The sequence below is a fragment of the Andrographis paniculata genome, unplaced genomic scaffold, assembly GCF_009805555.1.
Source record: "Andrographis paniculata isolate CXL003 unplaced genomic scaffold, ASM980555v1 Contig9END, whole genome shotgun sequence".
NCBI lineage: Eukaryota > Viridiplantae > Streptophyta > Magnoliopsida > Lamiales > Acanthaceae > Andrographis > Andrographis paniculata.
In genome coordinates this window covers 1,181,655-1,205,371 of record NW_026137639.1, presented here as the reverse complement: position 1 = coordinate 1,205,371, position 23,717 = coordinate 1,181,655, and the positions used below count along the sequence as shown (strand labels likewise).

Here is a 23,717-nt window from a genome sequence, read left to right as displayed (position 1 = left end):
GACGCTAACTTCAATAATACTAAATTTTGCATTATTTGGAGTGTAGCGTAATTATGGTGCATTCATTGATGGTAGAAATAGGAAACTCCATGGAACGTAGCACCCGAATCAATCCACACCGTACGGGTATGAGATCTACAATAGAATAGTCGTCGGGAGTTTTGATCCCGGGAGTGTTTAAAATCCAGTCCAGCCCATATGGGGTAGCGTGTCAGTTTTCATCGCTGTAGAGCAGCGCATGAGCACGTGCTACGCTTTGCGCACCCTGGATGGCACGTGAGACGCACGTGCCACGTGCTCTATTGACTCTTCTCTTGTCAACCTTCACTGTGCTAATATATATATATATATTATTGCAATTTTGCAGTGTTTAATATTTGATTCTGAAATTTTCAATAAAAATATTATTTTATAAGAATTAATATTAAGATAAAGAAAATATTTGAGGCAGTCTAAGCAGTCTTGATGGTATTCATATATTAATTTATTTTATTTTTAGGAGAAAGAGGGAATATTGCCAATTGGACACGTTCGAAATTTTATGAGAATATATATATTTTTTATTTCTTTTAATGACGTGGGAATTCGCAGTCGCTATCCGAAAGTGTGCACTGAGTAAATCTCCGGCCGAATCTAATACCCTGCAAATCAGGTCTGACGAAAAAGTCATATTAGACGAACCATATGTGGCAGGTGACCTCGAGGTTTGAACCCATAACTTTACGGTCGTAATATTTGAAAACATGTACAATATTTATTTTTATATACTGTGTTGTATAAATATATATTGTGTGTTAAAATTCATGATTATATATATTGTACAGACAATTGTTATATATTGTTAGTTCATATGTTATATATATTTTTTTATTATACTCCCTCTGTCTCGGATATTTTGTCTAATTTACTGTAGACACAGGAATTTATGAGAGTATAATTAGTAAATAATTAAAAATATATTAGTGAAAATAATTATCGTATAATAAAAATATTTATAGATTAAAATTAAGATAAATGATTAGTATAATTAAAATTAAAAAATTATAAATTAATTTTTTTAAAAAATAAGATTAAAGTGTATAATTTTTTTTGTCAGAAAAAGAAAGTAACAAAATAAATGGGACGGACGAAAATAGAAAAGTGGACACGAGAAGTGGGACGGATGGAGTATTAATATAAATTATTTGTTATCGACTATCATTATATCGTGTGTTATATATTACTCCATTCGTCCTCTTTTAATGGTCAGATTTACCTTTTTGTGTCATTGTATTTAATATTATAAATATTTTTATATCTATATAACTTTATTTTATTTTTTTTTTTACAAATGTCATTCTATTAGTATTATAACATACTAATTGAAGTATTTTTTGCAATTTTTTCTTAATTTGTACTATGTTTCGATATGTTAATTAATATTCAAAAATCAATATGAAAAAAATAAATGAAACCCTTAGAACCGGACAGAGGTAATATAATATATTGTCGTACTTAATTATTTAAGCAACAATTCAAGCACAACTATTTTTAGAACACCAAAAAATATATAGACAAGAATATATATGTAAATTGTATAATGCAAAAAAGAAAAAAGAAAAAGAAAAATTAATGTACTAATATGTTTTTCTCCCTCTATTTTTTTTTATTTTTTTAAGCAATACATTTAATATGACTTTTTATATAATATAATTATTATTTTATTTTAAAAACAAGAATTAAGTAGAAAATAAGAAACAAATACACATCGATCATAATCAAATTCATTTAGGGTGTGTTTGTTTGGGGGATTTAATTAGATTTCTACTATTCATCCAATTTTTTCCCCCAAAAACATCAAATCAAACACCTATTTTTCATTTTTTATATTATACTAAAAATCAATTTTATATTCAAAACATCACATCAACACCTATTTATATCACATCATACAACTATTCAAATTCAAAATTTTTACTATTCAAATCCCAACTCAAAATCCAAACCCTCAAACAAACACGCCCTTAAGGGTGTGTTCCTTTAAAGGTTTTATACAAAATTTTACTATTCATTCAATTTTTTATCCCAAAAAATATCAAATCAAACACCTATTTTTTATTAATTTTATTATACTAAAAAATAATTTTAGATTCAAATCAACGCATCTATTTATATTACATTATACGATTATTACAATTCAAAATTTTTATTATTCAAATTTCAATTCAAAATTTTTATTATTCAAATTCCAACTCAAAATTCAATCACTCGTACAAACACACAAACAAAAAAACGCATCCACAAATTAAAAGAATGTCAATAATCAAAAACAATCCAACTGATGTATTTTTCTTGTAGCAATTTCTAAAAACATATTTGAATGTTTTTCTATGCACTCTATTTCAATATTTTTTTACTGTATTAACTCTTACCATTTTTTAATAAAATATCATATTTTATATATCATCTAAATTTATACTTATTTGTTTTATTTGTCATAAAAATAAAAAATACACATTTACATCAAAATCTATACCTAAAAATTTTAGTACATTTTTAGGTGACATGAAATAATCAAAATATTACTCCATCCATCCTACATAATTTGTCTCTATTTTCTATTTTCTTCTGTCCCACATAATTTGTCATTTCTTTTTTTTATAAAATTAATTATACACTTTGATCATATTTTAAATTTTAAAATTTAATTTTTTTAATCTTAATTAAACTATTTAGTTATTTTAACTTTAATCTATAATTATTTTTACTAATATATTTATTAATTACTTACTAATTATATTTTACCTAAATTTCCGTATCTACAGTAATACACTCATATTACATGGGACGAAGGGAGTATATAAACTAAAATATAAATTCAAAAAGTCAAACTCAAGTACAAAAAGAACATCCCTATTGTATTTATTTGTTATTAAGTTTTTTTAAGGTACAGTAATATACTTACGATATAATATTTTAAATAAAAATATATATGTATGGTGTACATTTTCTCTAAAAAAAAAAAAAAGGTTTTAAAAATAAAAAGGTAAAAAAAATAAAATAAAATCAGATAAAAAACTTATGTAACAATTCAAAGAATTTTCTTCTCATTACTATATATATTTTGAGTAAGGACTTTATTTTATTTGTATATGAATTTGAATATTTTTTTTATTGAAATAATTTTTTTAATATGATATTTTATTTATAAGATGAAATAATTATTTTTATAAAAAAAATGTATAAATTGAATATTAAAAAATTAATTTTAAGTGCAAACGAAACAAACAATTTAAAAATAACACTCGAAATTTAAATAAAATTTTAGTAAAATTTTTTATTTATTATTTATCAGTAAAATTTAATTCAAGTTTGATTGACTTAGGTTTAATTGCATCTAACTAACTAACTAACGAAGCAATAATTCTGCTACCTACTGAAATAAATAATATTGGTAGTTTTTACATTTATATAGTGGCAATATTGAATAAATTAAATAGAGTTCGATTATTAGTGTATTTATTTTTCACGTCAACTAATTTGTGCTTATTTTATTTTATTTATTATTATCTTCGTCTTGTATGTATAATTTTGTACTTTTTGGGCATATAGTTTAAAAATTATTGATAATTTAATGTAGAGTAAACTATTTTTTTTTTTTTTTAAGTCTCGTAATTGGGTCCTTTATCGTTTTAGAGCCTGTCGTAAATTAGTCCCATAAGTAAAAAAAATTTCGTTGTTTTAGTCCTCCGGCGCCGGAGACGCCCGCGTGGCTCGCCGGAGGTGACATGTCCATCAGGTGTCCCGTTAAATCAGCGACACCTAGCTGACACGTGGATTTATTATTTTTTAATTTTTTAATTTTTTTAATTGTAACAAATAAAAAAATACAAATAAAATTTAAAATAAATTAAAAATAATTTTTTAAAAAATGAAAAAAAAAAATAAAAAAATCCACATGTTCGCCAAGTCAGCGACACTTGGCGGACACATCACCTCCGGCGAGCCACGGGGGCATCTCCGGCACCAGATGACTAAAACAGCGAAAATTCTTCACTTATGGGACTAGTTTGCGACAGACTCCACGGGACTAAAATGATAAGGGGTCAACGGAACTTAAAAAAAAAAAAAAAGAATTTACCCTATAATATAATGTTAATTTGTCTATTTTGTCCTTTTTAAATTAGTAAATACTTGTTAATTTAGCTATAAAAAAAATAATAATATTTGTACAATAATATTAAAAAGATAATAAGAAATATACAATATGGAAACTATGTTTATTTTTTTATATAATAACAAGACAATTAATTTAAAACAGAAGGAAATAATTAAATAGAACAATACATAGAAAGCAAAAAATTAATTAATTGGTATTACAATATGATTTTTTTTAAAAAAAAATAGTAAATAAAATAAAATTTAATTAATAATTTTTTTTTTGTTGCTTGTGGTTTATATACATAGATATCTATTACTTATTTATCCTAATCAACATATAATTAGAAAAATTGTATAGGATTGAAGAAAAATAAGGAAAAAAAATAATAATATCAAATTTTTCAGTATAAAAGATATTCTCATTATATTGACGCTGAACTCAAAATTTATAATTCTGATATTATGTTAGATAATGTAAATGTTCGATTCATTTAAAAAATTAAAATTTTTAGGTGAACAGTCATTCCAATAATTTAGCGGTGGATTAATTTAAATATAATATTTCTAAGACAATTAATCATGTTTAAATAAGATTAAAATTAACTTTTAACTATTACTATAATTATGTTCAATATTTTAATATCAAATTTAAATTAATTTTTTTCTAAATTAACACAAAAGAAACACACTATTGACTTGTGATGATTCCTATAGGCAAAAACAAATAGAGAAAATCTGAACCCCAATAATTAATTAGAGATTTGAATTAAAGAGATCAAATCATTGATGATATGACATCATTAAAGTTAACACCAATTTTATTTATTTATTTATGTCAGTATATTTAATTGCCACTAATGATTGTTGATATATTTTCTCATAATAGTCAATTAAATTAATAATACTGGTGAACTGTCTGCCTCCCAATCTGTCTCTACTGCATCTATCTATTCTATACTTGTAATTAAATAAATAAATTGTTATTATTATAATTATAGGTAAATAAACGTTACAAAATCATATATAATAGATAGAGGGCCCAATGTTTTTGGGCTCCAAATCCATTTTGTTCATTTACTTGGAGCATATACTCATGGGCTTTTAGTAAGAATAGAGTGAGTACTTTAGAAATAAAGGTATAATCCAAGTGGCTGTAGGAGGTTCTATTTCCATCTGTCTATTAAATTTTAATTAAATTAATTTATATTTATTAAAAATATTTGAAATCAATAAATTTACTAAAAATAAAAAATCTATCTTTTATAAAAAAAAATTTGTGAAGAGAACAATTTTTTAAGCTTTTGCTAAAATCATATTTCTTTTTATGCTTTTATACTATTTACTTATTTTAATTTTATAGTAAAATATTATTATTTTTTAATTTTCGTAATCAAATCGAATTGCATATTTATATTAAAAAATAATATTTTATTGATTAGTAACTTGTGCAGAATAAATTTAGCTGTAAAAATACCTTAAATAAAATAAAATCTATATACCATTTCTAGGTCCATCGAGAATTCTGCCGCCACCACAGCCACGACGTCATCGTCCCGTTAAATTCCAGCTGATTTTCGAGAGAATCACGATCCGACGAGCCCTTTGTATTTAGCATACGACATTATGAACACAAACACGACTAAACACATAATGCCGGTCAATATAACCACCTACATTGTAATTATTGGATCAGAGATAATGAATATTGAAAAAAAAAAAAAGATAGCTATAGAGTCAAATATGGATATCGATACTGACCCATTTGAACACGTATCCGTGGCCATCGTTCCATGTGTACGGGATGTTCATACCAAAGATACCGGCTACTAAAGAATATAGGGCAAGGCACATGGTTCCGGCGCTGAGAAATAGCTCGAGCTGTAGAGAGGATTAATTTTTTAGAAACAATGAATGCTAAAATGAGTTCAGATTAGTCAGGAGACGAACCTGAATGAGCTGGTTTCGATGGTTGTCGAGCTGCAACAAGAAATGTGATGCAACGGTTTAGGTTTGCAACAAAATGCGGCATAGAATTGAACAAAATATGTGTTAATATGATAATCTCACCTGGATATTTATATAATCTTCGGTGTTGTCAATGTACTCGCGAAGCTGTTGAAAAAGACAAGCTGTTAAATATATGATTCAAAAAGAAATAATAATAATAATAATCATCGCGCAAATGCAAGAGATGCTATGTCGTAATGAGAAGTATTCGACAAATGGTTTTTCAACGGAAAGCACCGTCATAATTTAAGAAACACAAATTAGGCGCGCATTGAGATATTTTTGTCCCATATCATTTCTGCATAATACTCCCTCCATCTACCTAAATAGACACGCTTATCATTTAGGGTTGTCGTACCTAAATGATATATTTTCATTTATAATCTATATGGTCAACATCCAATTATCAATTTACACGTACATTTACCTCTATTTACCTCAACAGATACACTTACTATTTAAAGTTGTCCTACCTAAAAGGAACATTTTTATTTATAATCTATGTCGACTCCACCCAATTTACTCCACTCTTACCTCTATTTACTATAATATCATCAGTCATTGTTATCAAACCTAAAGGTATTAGTTTTATTGACTTTTTTTCCTTAATAATATTCAGTCTGTTCATTCGGCAATTCTCAATAGAACAATTCTTCATAAATATTATTAAAAAATACAAATATACACACATATTAATACCATATATATATCATCATCTCATAAAATAAAACTACTCAACACAAAATATTAAAACGCTGAGTGAACAGACTGATTGTTATTTTTTTTTAATCTACTATAAATTTCTTTCAAAACTATTCAGGTGAGACAAATGTGGATGTAGTATACTTTAGCTTGAAATACCTATGGAGGATGCAAACAAGACAAGATAAGAACAAAAGAATTTCAACTTCGCAATGGTTCTAATGCTTAAAATAAGTAACTATTCCTTGTTAAACTACAAGGAAAGTTAGAAAGTTGTGAAAATTCAACAAATGGTTTATTCTTAACCTTTCTACAAGTAACTTTACTCTTAATTTGAAGAAGATTTTAAAAATTGGCAGTATTAAAAGCACATTTTAACAGCTAGCATACCGTGGTTAATTTGTTATACGTGCCATCGATTTGCATAAAGTAGGCCTGCACATGAATACAAGGATGTTATAATTTTATTATTTTCTTAATTCTAACTTTTCTAGAGCTCAATCATCAGAAATTATATTCAGTAATACCTCAAGTAACATTTCAAGTTCCTCGACATCATTCTCATCCCCGCGAACTGTTAGAACACTTGCTCTACTGGCCCGAGATATCTTAGAACCAATGGTGGGTGACGCAAGGTGCCAACTGGCAGCACCAGTGCTACTCACAGGCGATGCACTGACTAATTTTCTGGATAAATAAAGGTCTGCCATATCATCGTCATCATCCAATAGTTGTTCCAGTTCATCCCTGACCTTAATACAACAAAAATTACAATGCCATAATCAGTAAAGATTGACGTCTCATCCACTGTTATGACTTAGGGTTATCGAAGAAAGAATTTATTTGAATCAAAAGAAATAGAGTACCATAGAAGAAAACCAATTCGCTCCGTAACCAAAACCAAAATAATGACTGCCTCCCCTAACATGACCCAGATGCGCCCTACTTATAGGCGGATATATGGGCCAAGCCCAAGACTCATAGTCAACAATTAAACAGTAAATAAAATAATAAGAGAAATAATAAATAATAAAATAATAATTATCCTAGGTGACTACGGTGCTTCTCCCTCGTCTAATATAGACCTTCACTTTACCCAACTTCATAACAACTCCATCCCTCTTGAAAACCGCCTTGTCCTCAAGGCGGAAGACAAGAAACTGGAAGCGCAATTCCTCTTCATCAACCTAAGTCGAATCCTTGTACATTAGTCCGCGCCAATGTATCAAAACCTGAGGAATGAGCTTGTCCCCTCTACCACCATGTGCTCGAGCTCCGTGGATCTGATCTCATCTTCTGTCCACCCTTCGACCTCGTCCATCTCTTTGAGCTCGGCCACTCAATTCGTATCTGGGTCCACCACACAAGTTCGAAGGGACTTGCTCGCACACTTATGCAATGGTGTATAAAGCTCCTTACAGCAGTAACAAAGTTGCTTAGACATTCACAATACTCTTCATGACTCAGTTTCTGGAGAGTTTCCGGAAGAGAACTCACACGGAGGACTGGTCCGAAGCCACAAGATATCCGCCAGTGGAGCTGATGTCCGTGCCTGGTGTACTGCTCCCGATGCTATTCTCAAGACTAGAGGGACCTACCGGAGGTCTAATTTGCACTCCACTGCTAAGGCGCAAACTCGCAAATTGACCAGGCAGTTGTCCAGGCTGTTGATATGTCGTGGTAGAACCAGCATTGAATACCCACTTAATGCTACGGCTGATTTGGATAGTTGAGTCCAAATCTCTGGGGTCTAGTGTCCTCAGACGATTGCGGATGTTCTGTTGCAATCCCCCCTGAAGTATCCGAGGTAATGCTCATCCGTTAAGCCTAGCACCTGTGTCGCCAGTTGGATGAACTCGTTGATATACTGATCAACTACCTCTTTTTGCTACTCGTAGGGGCTCCCTACGTAACAATCATCAAAACGAAGTACTAGGGCTCTGGAAAACTCCGTTGCTCAACGCGAGCAACCTAACCAATAGGCTCTATCCCGTCAAACGGTGGTAGTCTGATTTCTGAGAGGAGCAGGGTGGCAAGCTATGGGTGGCGACGCTGAGGGTGCCGGGAATTGAGTCGGTGGCTAACCCACTGACGCAACCGTGTCAGCGGCGGCGTTGACGCCGCCGACCGCCGCCTTGATTGCTGCGAGCAACTCCTGCCGCAACGAAACCATCTGTTCTGTTCTCCCAAAGTCTCGAACTTGGCGGAAAGATCCTAACGGATCTGGTTTACCTCCTCATGTATTTCTCCAACGGTTGCTTCCAATAGCTCGAATCGTTGTTGATTGGAGATGGACATAATTCCGTCAGCAGAGGATCCGGCGGGTCGGACCAATGTTATAACTTAGGATTGTCGAAGAGATAATTTATTCGAATCAAATGAAATAGTGTATCACAGAGGAAAACCAATTCGCTCTGTAACCAAAACCAAAATAATGACATGTCTCCCCTAGCATGATCTAGATGCGCCCTATATATAGGCGGACATATGGGCCAAGCCCAAGACTCACCTAGATGCGCCCTATATATAGGCGGACTTATGGGCCAAGCCCAAGACTCATAATCAACAATTAAACGGTAAATAAAATAATAAGAGAAATAATAAATAATAAAATAATAAGTATCTAAGTGACTACGGTTCTTCTCCCTCTTCTAATATAGATCTTGACTTTACCCAACTCCATAACATCCACACGATTGTTATCTTTTCAGTTTCTAAAATATCAAGCTAAATTAACAATCATCAATACCCGGCAGTTTGAGATCCATGAAGCAAAGCACAGATGGTGGCAAAAGGAGACATTGTACAACATTCTTGAAAATATTTAATGTATAGGCTATTTTCCAACCATATAATGAGGTTTAGTATCCGAGTGTTCTTCTATATTTTTTTAAATTCAAGTGCAGCAGGCACGAGGCATAGAGAGCAAATTATAGTCACCACAACCTCATCTAGAAAAATATAATCTTAGAGACCCTGTCAAACTGTATCACACAGTTCTAGCAGCGAAAGCAAAAGGTAGGCGATTGGTAGTAGTGTAGATCAGAATTTCTAGAGCTGGAGTTCAACAAAACAGAGAAGGGGTATCACGATTCACGATCACTTTATAAAAATAGGCATCGACATAGTGGTAAATGGCACACAGTGCAGCATGGAGCAAGGCCTTTGTCATGGCATGCATCATAAATATCAAATGTATAATTAAAACCAAATAGATACATGTACAATCATATCTATATGCATTGTGATATACCCCCACAAGATGTGTGAATATTGTAATGTTCCTTTGAATTTTTAACTTACATTGTGATGAGAAAGTCAAATTCATGGGACTTAATGAACTACTGCTGTTGATTAGTAAGAGGTATTTTTTTTTTGGAGAAAACATAACTCCACAAGGACCACAACTAATTATTATTTAAAAAGATGCTTTTATGCTTAACTTAAAAAGTACGAACAATTTTTTAATGACAATGTTAAGTACTTATGACTGGAAAGGGTGCTCCAACGTTAAGCTTAGAACAGTTTTTTAAATAAATAAAAAGTAAAATAAAAGTGTGCAAACACTCTACAAATGCTTTCAATTTTTAGTAGAACCACAAATTTGATTTTATTTTCTCAGTCTGCACACACTTCTAAGAATCTAGTTACTGGTTCTATAGTTTGGAATATGATAAACAAGGAAAGAAAATTACAAAAGGAAAAGGGATTAGTTTGTCTATTATATAAAAACAGACTACATTCATCTTTCATTCAAAGCCATTATAAAGAATAATACTTTAGTTTGTCGAGCATTATTGGAAGATCGTTTTAATTTCAATTCACATTCATGTTGATTCCAATGCCCAATAACAGTTGTAGGTTGTAACACAAATAAGAATATCATAGGGAGATTACAGTGTAGTAGGTGATGTTTCTATCATTTGAACAATAAGCATAGAATGTGTTACAGGTTTCATATCCGAATGGTAATTAACAACCAAGAACACTGACAATTTTTAATTCAAGTGATTAAGCTAAAGCACAAAAAGATCATTATGAATGACCCCATTTATCTGAGAGGCAACACATCACTAAAGCAAGCATATCTCAACATTAAACAACAGAAAAGGTAGAGCGCAGAAGTCTCAGAACCAAAACAAACCTTGAAAAGAACTTCATATCAAATTACTTTGCACTTATTATAAAGGAGTGATACCTTTTGTACACGAGCAGTTAGCCTAGTCATCTGACTCTTTAACTTCCGTACGCGATCCAAGTTACGACTACTAATCTGAAATTGCATTGGTTCAAGAAAACACAATTATATAATGATTGACTTTGTCAATGTCCATAGAGAGAGAGAAAGAGATCATGAAATTTTGTGTTCAAAAGAGGTGCATTAACATGCTATTAATTGTAATAACATTACAAATATTTACAAAGTATGCAAACGTTCTCAAAGGAAGAAATAGATTTAAATAAAAATAATTGACATGTGACTAGGAACACTTAAAAGCTTATGAGCCTAGATTTGATTACCTAAAAATTCTTTATCTTTATGAACCTTGATTTGATTAATTAACACTTACTAATGTATGTATAAACATATCAATAATGGGAATCAATATTTTAGTGATGATTAATATCAAATTATGGACAAAAATAAATAAAGACAATCCACCATTTGATGAGAAAAGAAATCAAGCCTAACAAATCAAGTTCCATAAAACATCTACAGGTTTGGAACTGATATAGATGAACAAGAACTATAAAAAGACCACGAAACAAAGAAGTTCAAAAAAATTAGTTCTACTAAATGCAATGAACCTTGTTATTTTATGGTATTAAACTTGATGTGTTTGCCTCAACATATCATATTGATAAATCATTAAAAGAAATATACCTTTGACGTAAGCATATCTAAAGCTGGATAAACAGCAGACTCCAATTCTATTGTGCGGGCAGAAAGGTAACTACAAATGGCTTCCAGTGCTACCTCAAGGGCACGGAACTCAAATGGAGAATCTGCAATCCATACAAACAGGTGCATTAATAAATAAAAATTTAAATATTTGCAGCTAAGAAAATGAAAAAGTGTTTAAGAAATACCATCTTCTTCGCCATTTTCAACATCAGGTTGCATAGGCATATCCGTGCCATCGGTATTGCCATCTGCATTGTCTTCCTGATTGGTAATGGCAGGTTTCAATCTCCTTCGGAGATCTTCCACAATGGGAACAACATTATCGTCTGATGGATCACGAAGCAATACCTAATGAATTACATTTTTATCAATGTCTGCATGTAAGGTGGTTCAAAAAATTTTAGACTTAACGTGTCGGTAAAAATGGTTAGTTTCTATTTGTATTCTCCCCGCCAGCAAATCACCATCCTAATCATCCCAAGTAATATAGACAAGTTCACAGAGAAAAAGTATATATTTAATGAGCTCATCCTTTCCATCTTCTAGAATATAAGATCACATGAATAGATGTTGACATTTATATTAACCATTCTGAATAATCTAATAACAACAACTCTTAGCACTAACATCAATTTAAACTCTCAAACCTCAACATAACATTAAATTCAACATTTTTTTTCTTTACTGTATTTCTGGTTTATTTAGCTCACACAGAATATGAATTTCAGTTGATTCATTAAGTTCAACACAATCACAGAACAACCTAGATTCATAAAGCTAAAAAAGTTAAATATAAAGAATGCAAAAGAGAAGTAGCCCATCTGAGATGAAAACACCCACCTCCTCCGATGTGATGATAGCCTTGATATGCTGCATTGCACCATAAAAAAAAAAAAAAAAAAAAAAAAAAAAAAAAAAGTGTTAACTCATGAATACATACACACTAAAACTAACACGCCAATACATATGGACTCAACTTCATCAATGCTCGTACAGCCAAGGGATTAGAATCAATAAAAACACTTCAGACAAAATTCCCCAAATGAATCCATACTTTATTCCACATGCAAATATATAGAGAATATAACCACAGCAAAAAAAATAAAATTTCAACAGCTTGCAACACTGCAAAATCATCCATGGCTTTGGGCAACTTTATGCACTGAATTTGAAAACTAAAATTGGTGGACCTTGACAAACCTAAAAATCAGAAACCTAACCAACTTCAAATAAATAAATAAATATATAAAAGAAAACCATAACCGAAAACCTTCGTACCTCTAAATTGAGAACAATGGCTCTCTCACGGCCGAGGATTGCAGAGGGATAAGACAAGAGAGGATCGAGAATGCGAAGATCACGAGCGTGTATCTGCACGCGGTGCATGATTGCGTACTTATCTACATCGAGTACGATTTCCTGGCCGGATGAATCGATCAAAATCCAACTTCTGGAACCCGTCCCCTTCTTCTTCAACCCTCCAACGGCATTCGGAGTGTCCATAGGCACCACGGACGCGCCTTCTCTATCCGCCATCGTCAATCAAATGAAAAATTCCTCGCAGTACTGTCGCTACTGTCAATTCGCCGTTCTGGAAGAGAGAATTTGCGATGTGTAGATTCAGTCTGGAAGAGGAATAGGCTGTCTTTCTACTTGCATCCTCAGCAGGTGTCTCTGTGTATTTGCAGAATGAAATTGAACCATCACTTCGTCCCCGAGTTGAAACCCTAGGCGAGAACAAAATAGTTAGTTTCTTTATCAGTCGAACTAACTGCCGAGGTTCACAATTAAACGACGGTTGCGTCCGCTTATAGAACTCGTCAAATAATCCCTGCTACCGGTTGTCCAAAAAACCTTAAACAATAAAATAAAATAAAATAAAAATAAATTTGAGTTTATTTAATTATATGATAAATTATATTAATTTGAATTTAAAATGATAAATAAACAAACTAACAATTCAACATAGTTATACCATTACTCATGTAATTATATTATGTTTAGATATTTTTTTTTTTTTTAAAAAAAAAGATTATTTTAAATAATAAATAAATATTTGATTGTGTTCATAGATTGTAGAACTAAACAAAATCCGGACAAACAAAGATTAAACATAAAATACTACTATATATTTGTTGGTTAACTGTATAATAAATAAGTTGTGTTCTCTTGTGACTTTTAATACAAATTTTTATTAGATTTATTTATTTTTTAAAAAAATATTAAATCAAATAATTATTTTTTTTATATTGTACTACAAATTTATTTTATACTCAAAACATCACGTCAAACAATTATTCAAAAAAATTAAACTTAAAAAAAAATTTACAAAAAGACAATAAATATTACTGGCCAAAGCCATATTTATTTAATATTCCCTTTGTTGTGTCCACTTTCCATAGTCACTTTCTTCTTCTGGAAAACAATATACAATTTAATCAAATTTAAAATTTTTAATTTATATATTTTTTAAATTTTAATTAAAGTAATTAATTATTTTAATTTAAATATAAGATTATTTTTATTATACGAATTCTATTTTTAAATTTCCGTGTAAACAGCAAAAAGAGGCATTGTAGCCAAAACAATATACAATTTAATCAAATTTAAATTTATAATTTTCTAAATTTTAATTAAACTAATTAATTATCTTAATTTTAATATAAATTATTTTATATTACATATAAATATTAGATATAACCTGTTCAGTGTTAAGTTGTATGAATTTGAATTTAAAAGTAGATTTTAAATAAATAAATTTAAATTAATCCTGATTTGATTCCTCCAATTAAACAGGCCAAAATTATTTATAACTTTACATAAATTATTTGAACATTCTTCTGGCAACAACCAATGCATCACTTTGAATGATACACAATCGAAATATTTTCACCTCCAATAATACTATCATTTTTTTATATTAATTATTGAAATAAGTTTAAGCTAAATTTCAGGGACAAATTCTTGTCGATACCTCTTTATAGACTTGACGACTTCAATGGTGAAAGATTCATCTTCGGGATAGTAAGCCACCGGATCCGACAACAAAGGTACCGGCAAGCCGGCCGAGCCTTCCAGCGTTGCGTGCAGACAGTACGCCGAATAAGTTATTTGATATCCGCCTTCTTGGACGACCAGCATGCGCCCGTTGCAATGCTTTTTCGCCATTTCGCGAACCATCCGCCCGATGTTCCTGTACCCCTCCATTGTCAAGCATTGCCGCCCGTTCGGATCAAACTGCCAGCATCACGAAAAAAGTACAAAATTATGTGTTGTCAGTTCATATTTGTAGATCGCTATATAAATATATTTTTTGCGCTAAAATCAACAATAGCATATCTTGTGTGATATAGTGTCAGTTTATATATGCTCAGTTTGTATTATGCTAATATAGATCGTATATTGTCTATGTCGCATGTTCTCAGTCATTACATGCAATATTGTCGGCACTTAATTGAAATATAAAATTCGGCATGGTAACTGCTACTAAATCAAAAATAATGTAGTGCATATATTTTGGAAGAATCTGGCGGCGGCTGCAGTGCGGAATTAATTCAGCACTATGCTGACAACACACGGTATTACTACCGACACCACATATTGTTATACAACACACTTATAATTAAGAATCGACAACACAAACTAACAACATATGCTATAATGTTATACAACACAAATAATAGTTGATTTCAACACACCGTATACTATTATATAACACACTTATAATTATGAATCAATACCACCTGTCTTTGTATATATCAAGGGTGCTGATTTTTCCAATTTAACAAATAAAAAATAATGAAAATTTATAGAACTATAAGGATCAAGAGATGGGCCGAATCAAACTTACAGCGCTAGAATCTTGACCGATTACCAAAACAATCATCTCCGGTTGGAATTTCTCAACAGCGGGAACCACAAGCTCGAGCATTGCATACGAATACCCTCGATCCCCCGACCCATTGGGCAAAGGTATATTGAAATTATACCCAAGGCCTTCACCTTCACCGAGCTCATCGACTGCGCCGGTCTGCGGGTGCGAAGGGCCCCACGACCCGTGGTTCATATGAAGGGAAATAGTCAAAACTCTATTAGATCGATAAAACCCCTCAGCAGTCCCGTTCCCATAATGCACATCGATGTCGATCACCGCCACTTTGCTACAACCCGAACTTAGAGCCGATGCCACGGCAAGGCCGGCATTGTTTAGAAAGCAATATCCATCAGCTTGAGTGGGCTGGGCATGGTGGCCGGGCGGTCGAACCAGGGCGTATGCTAACTTTCCATGTCCTTCGAGAATGTGCCGCATTGCCGATATAGATGTCCCGGCAGCAAGAAGGGCGGCGCGCCATGATCCCGGGTTTAAGAATGTTCCGGAACATAGGATCTTGCCTTGGCTGCCTTTGTCTGCTTCAATCAGCTTATCGATGTACTCTGAAGCTCAGAAATGCAGATATCAGTTGGCCTGAAAAAGCTAATCACAGTTTGCTCTGATTATCTTCCTCCCAATTAAATCATGTTTTTTTAGGGTTTATGATTGCTCCGAAAACATTGGTGTGCATCAAGTAGCTACTTGTATGTAGAAATTAAATTCCCCCAAAATTTCCTAACATTTTAGGGCACAAATTTTCCAGATTAACATTCATAATTCTGCTAATTCAGCAAACGTAAGATTCAATTGAGGCTTGCTGCATAAATTCCTCGACTGCAATCACGCCATGAGTATCTTCGATTAGAGTAAAACTCCGCTAATCCGAAACCCTAATTTTTGCAACAGAATGTACCTTGCGTGTGGAAAGTGAGCAATTCGGTGATGAGCGCAGGCCTTCCTTGGTGCCACGATACGAGAGGCGCAATTGGACCTCTTTTCAGTACAGACACCATATTCCTGACGCGGTTCGAGTTCTCCGGGTGGTTCTCCAGGACGTCGAGAAAACCAGGGTCCATACCCGAGTCGAAGACGCCCCGACCCGTGTCGTGCTCGAGCATTCCTTCGTGCCAGAAAACGTGTATGCGATCATGATCCGAATCCGAAAGAGAAGCTGCCGCCGCCTCGCCGGAAGAAACCGCCATGGCTGATGATGATGAACAGAGGGAGGAAAGAAACCACTGGAGCCCTGAACGACTGTGCGTATATTTGATTTGAATAGGAAAACCGACAAGGTGAAGTGGGATTTGGATTTTAACTATATATATATTAATAAAATTATTACGCTATAATATTTTTATATCGTAGATTTTATTTATTTATTCTCCTTTTCTTTCTTCTTCAGTTATTCTCCTAGATTTTGGTTTTTCTTTATATTATTATTATTATTTTACTGTTTGCTTTTACTTCCTTCCCCTCTTCTCTCTTTCTTCTATAATTTATTTTATTTTATTCTTTTACTTCTATGTTTACTTCTTTATTCTTTTCTTCTTCTTGCGTTATTTATTATATTTTTACTTTACTGTTATTTGTGTTTCTTCATCTTGTTTATATTGTCATCTCATTCTCTCTTATTTTTCTTTTTATTTTTCTTTTTCTTTTTAATTTATTTTTTCATCTTCTTCCTCTCTTCTTCTGCTAAATATAAAATTAATATTTATATTAAAAATATCTCAACAATTTTTTTCTCTCTCTCTTTCTTGTTCTTTTATCTTTTTCTTTCTTCTCGTTTTTTGTTTTTGATATATTGTTATTTTATTCTCTTTTTTTTTTTCTTACTAATTTTTTTTTCATCTTTTTCCTCTCTCTTTCTACTAAATATAAAATTAAATATTTTAAATATCTCAACAATCTTCTTCTTTCTTTCTTGTTCCTTATCTTTTTTCTTTGTTTTTTATATACTATCATTTCATTTTCTCTTTTTTCTTCTAATTTAATTTTTCATCTTCTTCCTCTCTTTTTCTATTAAATCTAAAACTAAATATCTAAAATATCTCAACAATCTTCTCCTTTTTTTTTTTTTTTGTTTCTTATCTTTTTTTCTTCTTCTAGCTTGTTGTCTTTGATATATTGCATCTCATTTTTTTTTTCTTCTTCTAATTTATTTTTCCATCTTCTTCCTCTCTTCTTCTACTAAATCTAAAACTAAATATCTCAAATGTTTCAACAATATTTTTCTCTCTTTCTTGTTATTTGATATTTTTTCTTCTTCTTGTTTCTTTTTTTTTTTATCTTTTATATTCCTCTTATTATCCTAATGTCTTGTTTCTCCATCTTTTTCTTTTTTACATTCTTTTTTTCTTCGTGTATTGTTTATTTTATTTTTATTCTACTTCTACTGATTCTCATAGATGATGTTTATTCTTTTTTTCCACCTTTTCTCTCTCTTGTTTCCTTTTTCTTCTCTTTCTCCTTTCTTCTTTTTTTTTTTTTTCTAGTTTATTTTTGCATCCTCTTCCTCTCTTCTTCTTCGTCCTCCTAGATCTTTTTCTTCTTCTTTTTGTTTTCGTTTCTTGTTTTTCTATTTTTTTCTTCTCGTTCTTGTTTCTTATTTCTCGATCTTTTATCTTCTTTATTTTCTTCGTCTCGTTTTTTCCTCAATCTTCCTCTTTGTTTTTTCTCTTCTTTCTCATTTTTCTATTCTTTAATTTGTGATCCATTTTCATATCCGCGTACATTTTCGTCTTTGCTTTTTAAACTTTCGGATTCTTATTGTTATGATTATTAAAAATATCATTTATTTTATTATATATAATAATTATTATATTCCAATATTAATTTACTACAATTTATTTTTTTATATGTTAATTACTCTTTTTTTTTTAAATAATAATAATAATTATATAAAATAATAAATTTGTTGATTTGGCGAAAAGAAAAATATAAGAACTTTGACAAATAGTTATGCAATATGAGTAAAAAATGAGCGTGACATGACGTGGAGAAAAGGAAACACAAAATTGGTTCTACATTGTATACAGTCATAGAACTTTAATTATATATAAAAAAATAAATTAAAAAGAAAATAGAGTTTTATTTGGCAGTTGAACTTGTTCTTTTGGTTTGAGAAAGCTGCAACAGAGATAAGTGGAAAAGGCGCCACTAGTCGGACGCAACGGAGGACTTGCTCTAGCGAAATTGATGTGCAGCAAGGGATGACTTGGTGATGTAGGGGTTGAACTTACAGTCACAAGTTCAACCCCCGACGCCTCATGTCACCTGTCACGCATGGTTCGCTTAGTGTAATTTTTCCGTAGGATCAGATCTGACTGCGGATTCTCACGTCATCAAAAAAAAAAAAAAATTGATAACGCAATCTCCACTGGAAAACCCTTGTCATCGACGGACATTCTTCTCTATTGCAGTTTTTCCAAACCAAAAGTGCAATCTTATCTGTCAAATAAAACTTAATTTCCTTTGTTACTTTTATAAAATTTTATAGTTAATATTTCGAGTCTTTCTTATAATTTTTAATTAAATTATAAATATACATATACATATATTTAGGGTGTGTTTGTTTGGGGGATTGGATTGGATTTAGACTGTTCATCCAATTTTTTCTCCCCAAAAACATCAAATCAAACACATATTATTCATTTTTTATATTATACTAAAAATCAATTTTACATTCAAAACATCACATCAACACCTATTTATATCACATCATACAACTATTCAAATTCAAAATTTTTACTATTCAAATTCCAACTCAAAATCCAATCCCCCAAACAAACACACCTAGTTGACTAATAAAATGATATATTTGGGTCTATTTCTTTACCAAAAATTGCAAGGGGTGTGTTTGTTTGTAGGTTTTAGTTTTTTTATTTGGATTTTTCAGTAGTAAAAAATTGAATTTGAATAGTTGTTTGATGTGATATAAATAAAAGTTGAAGTTATATATTAAATGTAAAATAATTTGTAGTATAATATTAAAAAAAATTGTTTAATATGATATTTTTCAATGGGAAAAAATAATTCGGTAAAACCCACAAAAGAATACAACTTAGGTTTTTATTATTTGGATTCTAGAGTTTTTCATTATTGATTTATGTAAGTGAGCAAGAGGCTTTAATATTTTTGTCTTTTATTTTATATATAAATTAATGATATGTTTATAATTTAGTTAAAAGTCAAAGGTATTTTGGTATTAGTATATGATTAGTTTTATTAAAATAAGAAAGTAATATTTTTTTAGTAGGATGAACAAAAATATCAAGTACTTTGAGTTGGAACGAAAAAAATATTTTTTCGAAAAATATAGAATTTAAATAGTAAAAATTGAAAGTTTAGAGAGAAAAAAAAAAACATACATATTGAGAAATATCATATTTTATTAAAAGATAATCTATTTGATATATTATTAAAAAAAAATATATTGTTGAAAATAATATGAAAATTTATAAATTTTTCTCGTTTACACGATTTTACCAATATTTTATTATTTATTAAAATTTCTCCCTAAAAAAATATCAAATCAATAACTTATTTTATTTTTTATGTTAAACTAAAAATTAATTTTAAATTTAAATCACCACATCAATACTTATTTATATTACTTTCGTACAACTGTTACAGTTCAAAATTTTTACTATTTAAATTTTAAATAAAAATTCAAACTTCAAACAAACACACTTTTAGTAAATAAAGCTGAATATTTGATACTCCATCCGACTGGCGACAAAATATACATTTATTATAAATAATACTGCAATTTCTGTCCGTCCCATATTTCGTGTCATTTTCCTTTTTTGGAAAATGATTACACACTTAATTTCATTTTAAACTTTTTATTTTTTTAAAAAATTTAATTAAACTAATTAGTTATCTTAATCTTAATTTATAATTATTTATATTATGGGATAATTATTTTCACTAATATATTCTTAATTATCTACTAATTACACCCCTCCTAAAATACTGTATCTACAGTGTAGCAGACATGGTACATGGGACGGAGGGAGTAATATCTTAATTGTTGTGGATAGCTAAAAGTAGTGTGAAGATAAATTTATCTTACATTTTTTGTATAAAGGTTATGATAAAGTATGAGTATTTATAGTGACAAAGAGAGCATTTAATGAAATAATTATTTTGTAATTAGACAAACAAGATAAAAAGATATATATACTTTGTGGTTGTACAAATGAAGTATTAATGTATTTTTTAAAATATATATATATTAAAATATAACAAAATATACAAAAATAACTCATTATAAATTACAATAATTAATTTCTTATTTAAAAATTTTGATCAAATTTGCTTACATGCAAATTAAAATTAATTATTTTTTATGTCATAATAGTTGATATGGATTGAAAACAATCGTATTGATTTGAACACAATTATATTAGATGACTAAAAATTGACTAAAACAATAGTATAAGTTATGTTAGTAGGTAAAAAATATGGGTAATTTTTTTTTTTTTTTTTTTTATACGCTTGTGAGTGTATTAGTGTAAAAAGTAGTGACATTTAAGTAATAATAACAAAAAAGTAGAGATAGTTTTATAGTGATATAATTATTTATGTAAATGTGACTATTATTTTAGGACGGACAAAATGATAAACAAGAGACAAAAAAATTAGTAAAATTCGGAATAAAATTTCACAATCAAACACATCTCAAGTAATTTACAATTTTTTTTTTATAACTACTACTTGTAAAATAATTTAATTTTTATTTCTTCAATAAACTAATTATCACACCTGCATACATTTATGTACATACATCTATCTATCTCAACTATGTACTTGTGTGTGACATAGAACATATGCATGTGCATAAAAGAGTTTGTCTGTGTCCTAAGTGCATTTTGAGATTGAACACGGACGTGTTCATAGTAAACACACCCGTGTTTAATTTGCCCGTGATGGAAAACAATTTAAGGTCAAACACGGCCGTGTTTTATGTAATACAACCGTGTTCGATTTAATTTGGCTGCCACATCAACTTTTGTTACAGTCACGTCAGGACGATCCGTTAAAATTTTAATGGCAGGACTAAAAATGATATTTTATATTTTGTATGGAACAAATTTTGATAATATTTTTTAATGAAAATTTAAGATGAATATAATTAGTAAATACCGTGTCTTTTTTATCGTAGACATGAGAATTTAAAAGAAATATAATTAGTAAATAATTAAAAATGTATTAGTAAAAATAATTATTGTATAATAAAAATAATTTTAGATTAAAATTAAGATAACTAATTAGTATAATTAAAATTAAAAAATTATAAATTAAAATTTTTAAAATAAAATTAAAGTGTATAATTAATTTTCAAAAAATGAAAATGATAAAATAAGTGGGATGGACGGAAATGAAAAGATGGACACGATCTAATGAACTTTTTATATTGGGTTTAAATATATATATATATATATTCTTCAATTTTTATTAGATTAGAAATTTGTGTTTGTTTGGCACAATTCCTCCCAAACCTCTTATTCATTTACTGTTGAAGGCTATTTTGGCGCGAGGCAGATCTAGGCAGACAAAGTCTGCAATGTAGTTTCGTAGGTGTTGACTATACGTATATCTCTCTCCTCCACTATTTCATCTTTCCTTCGTTACTATGCTTTTTCTCCCTCCTCCGTTATTTCTCATCTTCACTGCGTGCTTTTTATTTTCCTCCTAAATTTTCTTCACCCCATTCGTCACAGAGGATCGTGGGATTTTAGCGATTTTGTCGGCGAGTGAAACAGAGGATCGCCGCAAAAAAGTTCAGGGGACGCACGTTGACAGGGGATAGGGTTTCCGGCGGTTGAGTGCAAAGAGGTAAAGAAAACCGAACTACATTTCAATTTGGGATTTAATTGATTAGTCGATTTCGTAAATTCGTGCAATTTTTGATAAATCTGTGATAGGACCATCCTACACACCAATTTGGCGTTGTCTCGCTAAGGGTTTCATATGGGAGCTAGAAGAATATGGATAGTTGTGAACGGCCGTACATTTAGGTCCGTTTTTCTGCTTCAATTTCTACGGGAAGCAATCACTTATATGGAACGAGTACGGCTGTACTTGATTAATTCTATTATGTTTTTTATTTTTATTTTTATGCTACGTGAAGCACACAACAAACAACAATCGACCACCGCCGTGCAAATGTGACTGCATTTCTCTGTCCGGTGCATCTAGTGTTGTTTTCGAACAACCACATACTCATGCATAGCCGTGCACAAGCTTGTTCTTGAGTGTATAGTTGTAAGTAAGACTTAGAAGTAGATCCGAAATTCTATTTTTATTTTTTTAGTTACAGATGAAAAAAATATTAATAAAAGAGAAAAAAATTAACTATTCACATATATTCCATTACTTTTATATTTAATACTATAACTTATTTTCAATTAAATTAAAAATCTTATCACTTCAATCATCACCTATCAAATCATTATTCAATAAAACTCCCCAAACCTCAACAAAATCTACTATACCAAAAGAAATGCAAATTTTCAAAACTTCTAAAAAAAATTCAAATCCAAACCAAACTCAAACGCAAACTTCCCAAATCCGTCGTAAAGAAACAAACACGGTGTTTAAGAACTTGATTCGAAGTATACCCATTTCAGTAGCCCTTAATTGTTACGTTTAAATTTTTGGGCCATAATCCAACTGGGTTAATGAATTATGGGCCTTATAGAATAATATTGGAGCTATAGGCTCATAAAGAACAACAATTTGGCCCATTTAAAATTTTCCTGGCCCAAACAAAAACAAAAACAGAGAATTCATTAAAATTGAGACACTTAGAAATTTAAGAAAACGGAGTAGTAGTTATTTTTTTAAAAAAATAATTAAAGAACATTTTTAGTTAGAACTATACATATATATTCCTAAAATTGATTAATTTTAATTTGAATAAAATCAATATTTATAGAAAGAAATTTAAAATTAATAAAATTTTAATAGGATCAAAATTGTTGTTGTAAATGCGACAGTTTTTTTTTTTTTTTTTTTTTTTTTTTTTTTTTTTTACTATTAAAATAAAAAGGAAGATCTTAACTATAAAAGGGAATACAGTTT

The 23,717-nt window shown here is 30.3% G+C and overlaps 2 protein-coding genes across 3 annotated transcripts; both read right to left on the bottom strand.

Moving 5' to 3' along the window:
* Positions 1-5,547: 5,547 nt before the first annotated feature.
* On the bottom strand, positions 5,548-13,291 carry LOC127244195 (magnesium transporter MRS2-I-like). The gene is made up of 11 exons (XM_051264624.1): positions 13,034-13,291; positions 12,596-12,625; positions 11,941-12,103; positions 11,735-11,856; positions 11,048-11,122; positions 7,377-7,601; positions 7,240-7,284; positions 6,208-6,252; positions 6,088-6,117; positions 5,899-6,018; positions 5,548-5,810 (listed from the first exon to the last, which is right to left on the bottom strand). Exons 1-11 carry the CDS (start codon positions 13,289-13,291, stop codon positions 5,724-5,726), a joined length of 1,200 nt encoding a protein of 399 aa, XP_051120581.1. The 3' UTR covers positions 5,548-5,723.
* LOC127244194 (histone deacetylase 8) lies at positions 13,281-16,909 on the bottom strand. Of its 2 annotated transcripts, none has more exons than XM_051264622.1 (4): positions 16,540-16,909; positions 15,606-16,189; positions 14,730-14,992; positions 13,281-13,482 (listed from the first exon to the last, which is right to left on the bottom strand). In XM_051264622.1, exons 1-4 carry the CDS (start codon positions 16,826-16,828, stop codon positions 13,281-13,283), a joined length of 1,338 nt encoding a protein of 445 aa, XP_051120579.1. In that variant the 5' UTR covers positions 16,829-16,909. The 2 variants fall into 2 exon arrangements, with proteins under 2 accessions (XP_051120579.1, XP_051120580.1); XM_051264623.1 differs by lacking the exon at positions 13,281-13,482 and adding an exon at positions 13,561-13,609.
* Positions 16,910-23,717: the final 6,808 nt, after the last annotated feature.

Coding starts and splice junctions, on each gene's coding strand:
- LOC127244195 (XM_051264624.1), bottom strand. CDS start 13,291: ATGGCGGATAGAGAAGGCGCGTCCGTGGTGCCTATGGACACTCCGAAT. Junction 11,857..11,940: donor TGAAAATGGCGAAGAAGATG/GTATTTCTTAAA, acceptor TATGGATTGCAG/ATTCTCCATTTGAGTTCCGT. Junction 7,285..7,376: donor AACTTGAAATGTTACTTGAG/GTATTACTGAAT, acceptor ATTCATGTGCAG/GCCTACTTTATGCAAATCGA.
- LOC127244194 (XM_051264622.1), bottom strand. CDS start 16,828: ATGGCGGTTTCTTCCGGCGAGGCGGCGGCAGCTTCTCTTTCGGATTCG. Junction 16,190..16,539: donor GCTCACTTTCCACACGCAAG/GTACATTCTGTT, acceptor TCTGAGCTTCAG/AGTACATCGATAAGCTGATT. Junction 13,483..14,729: donor GTCGTCAAGTCTATAAAGAG/GTATCGACAAGA, acceptor GTTCTCGCCTAG/GGTTTCAACTCGGGGACGAA.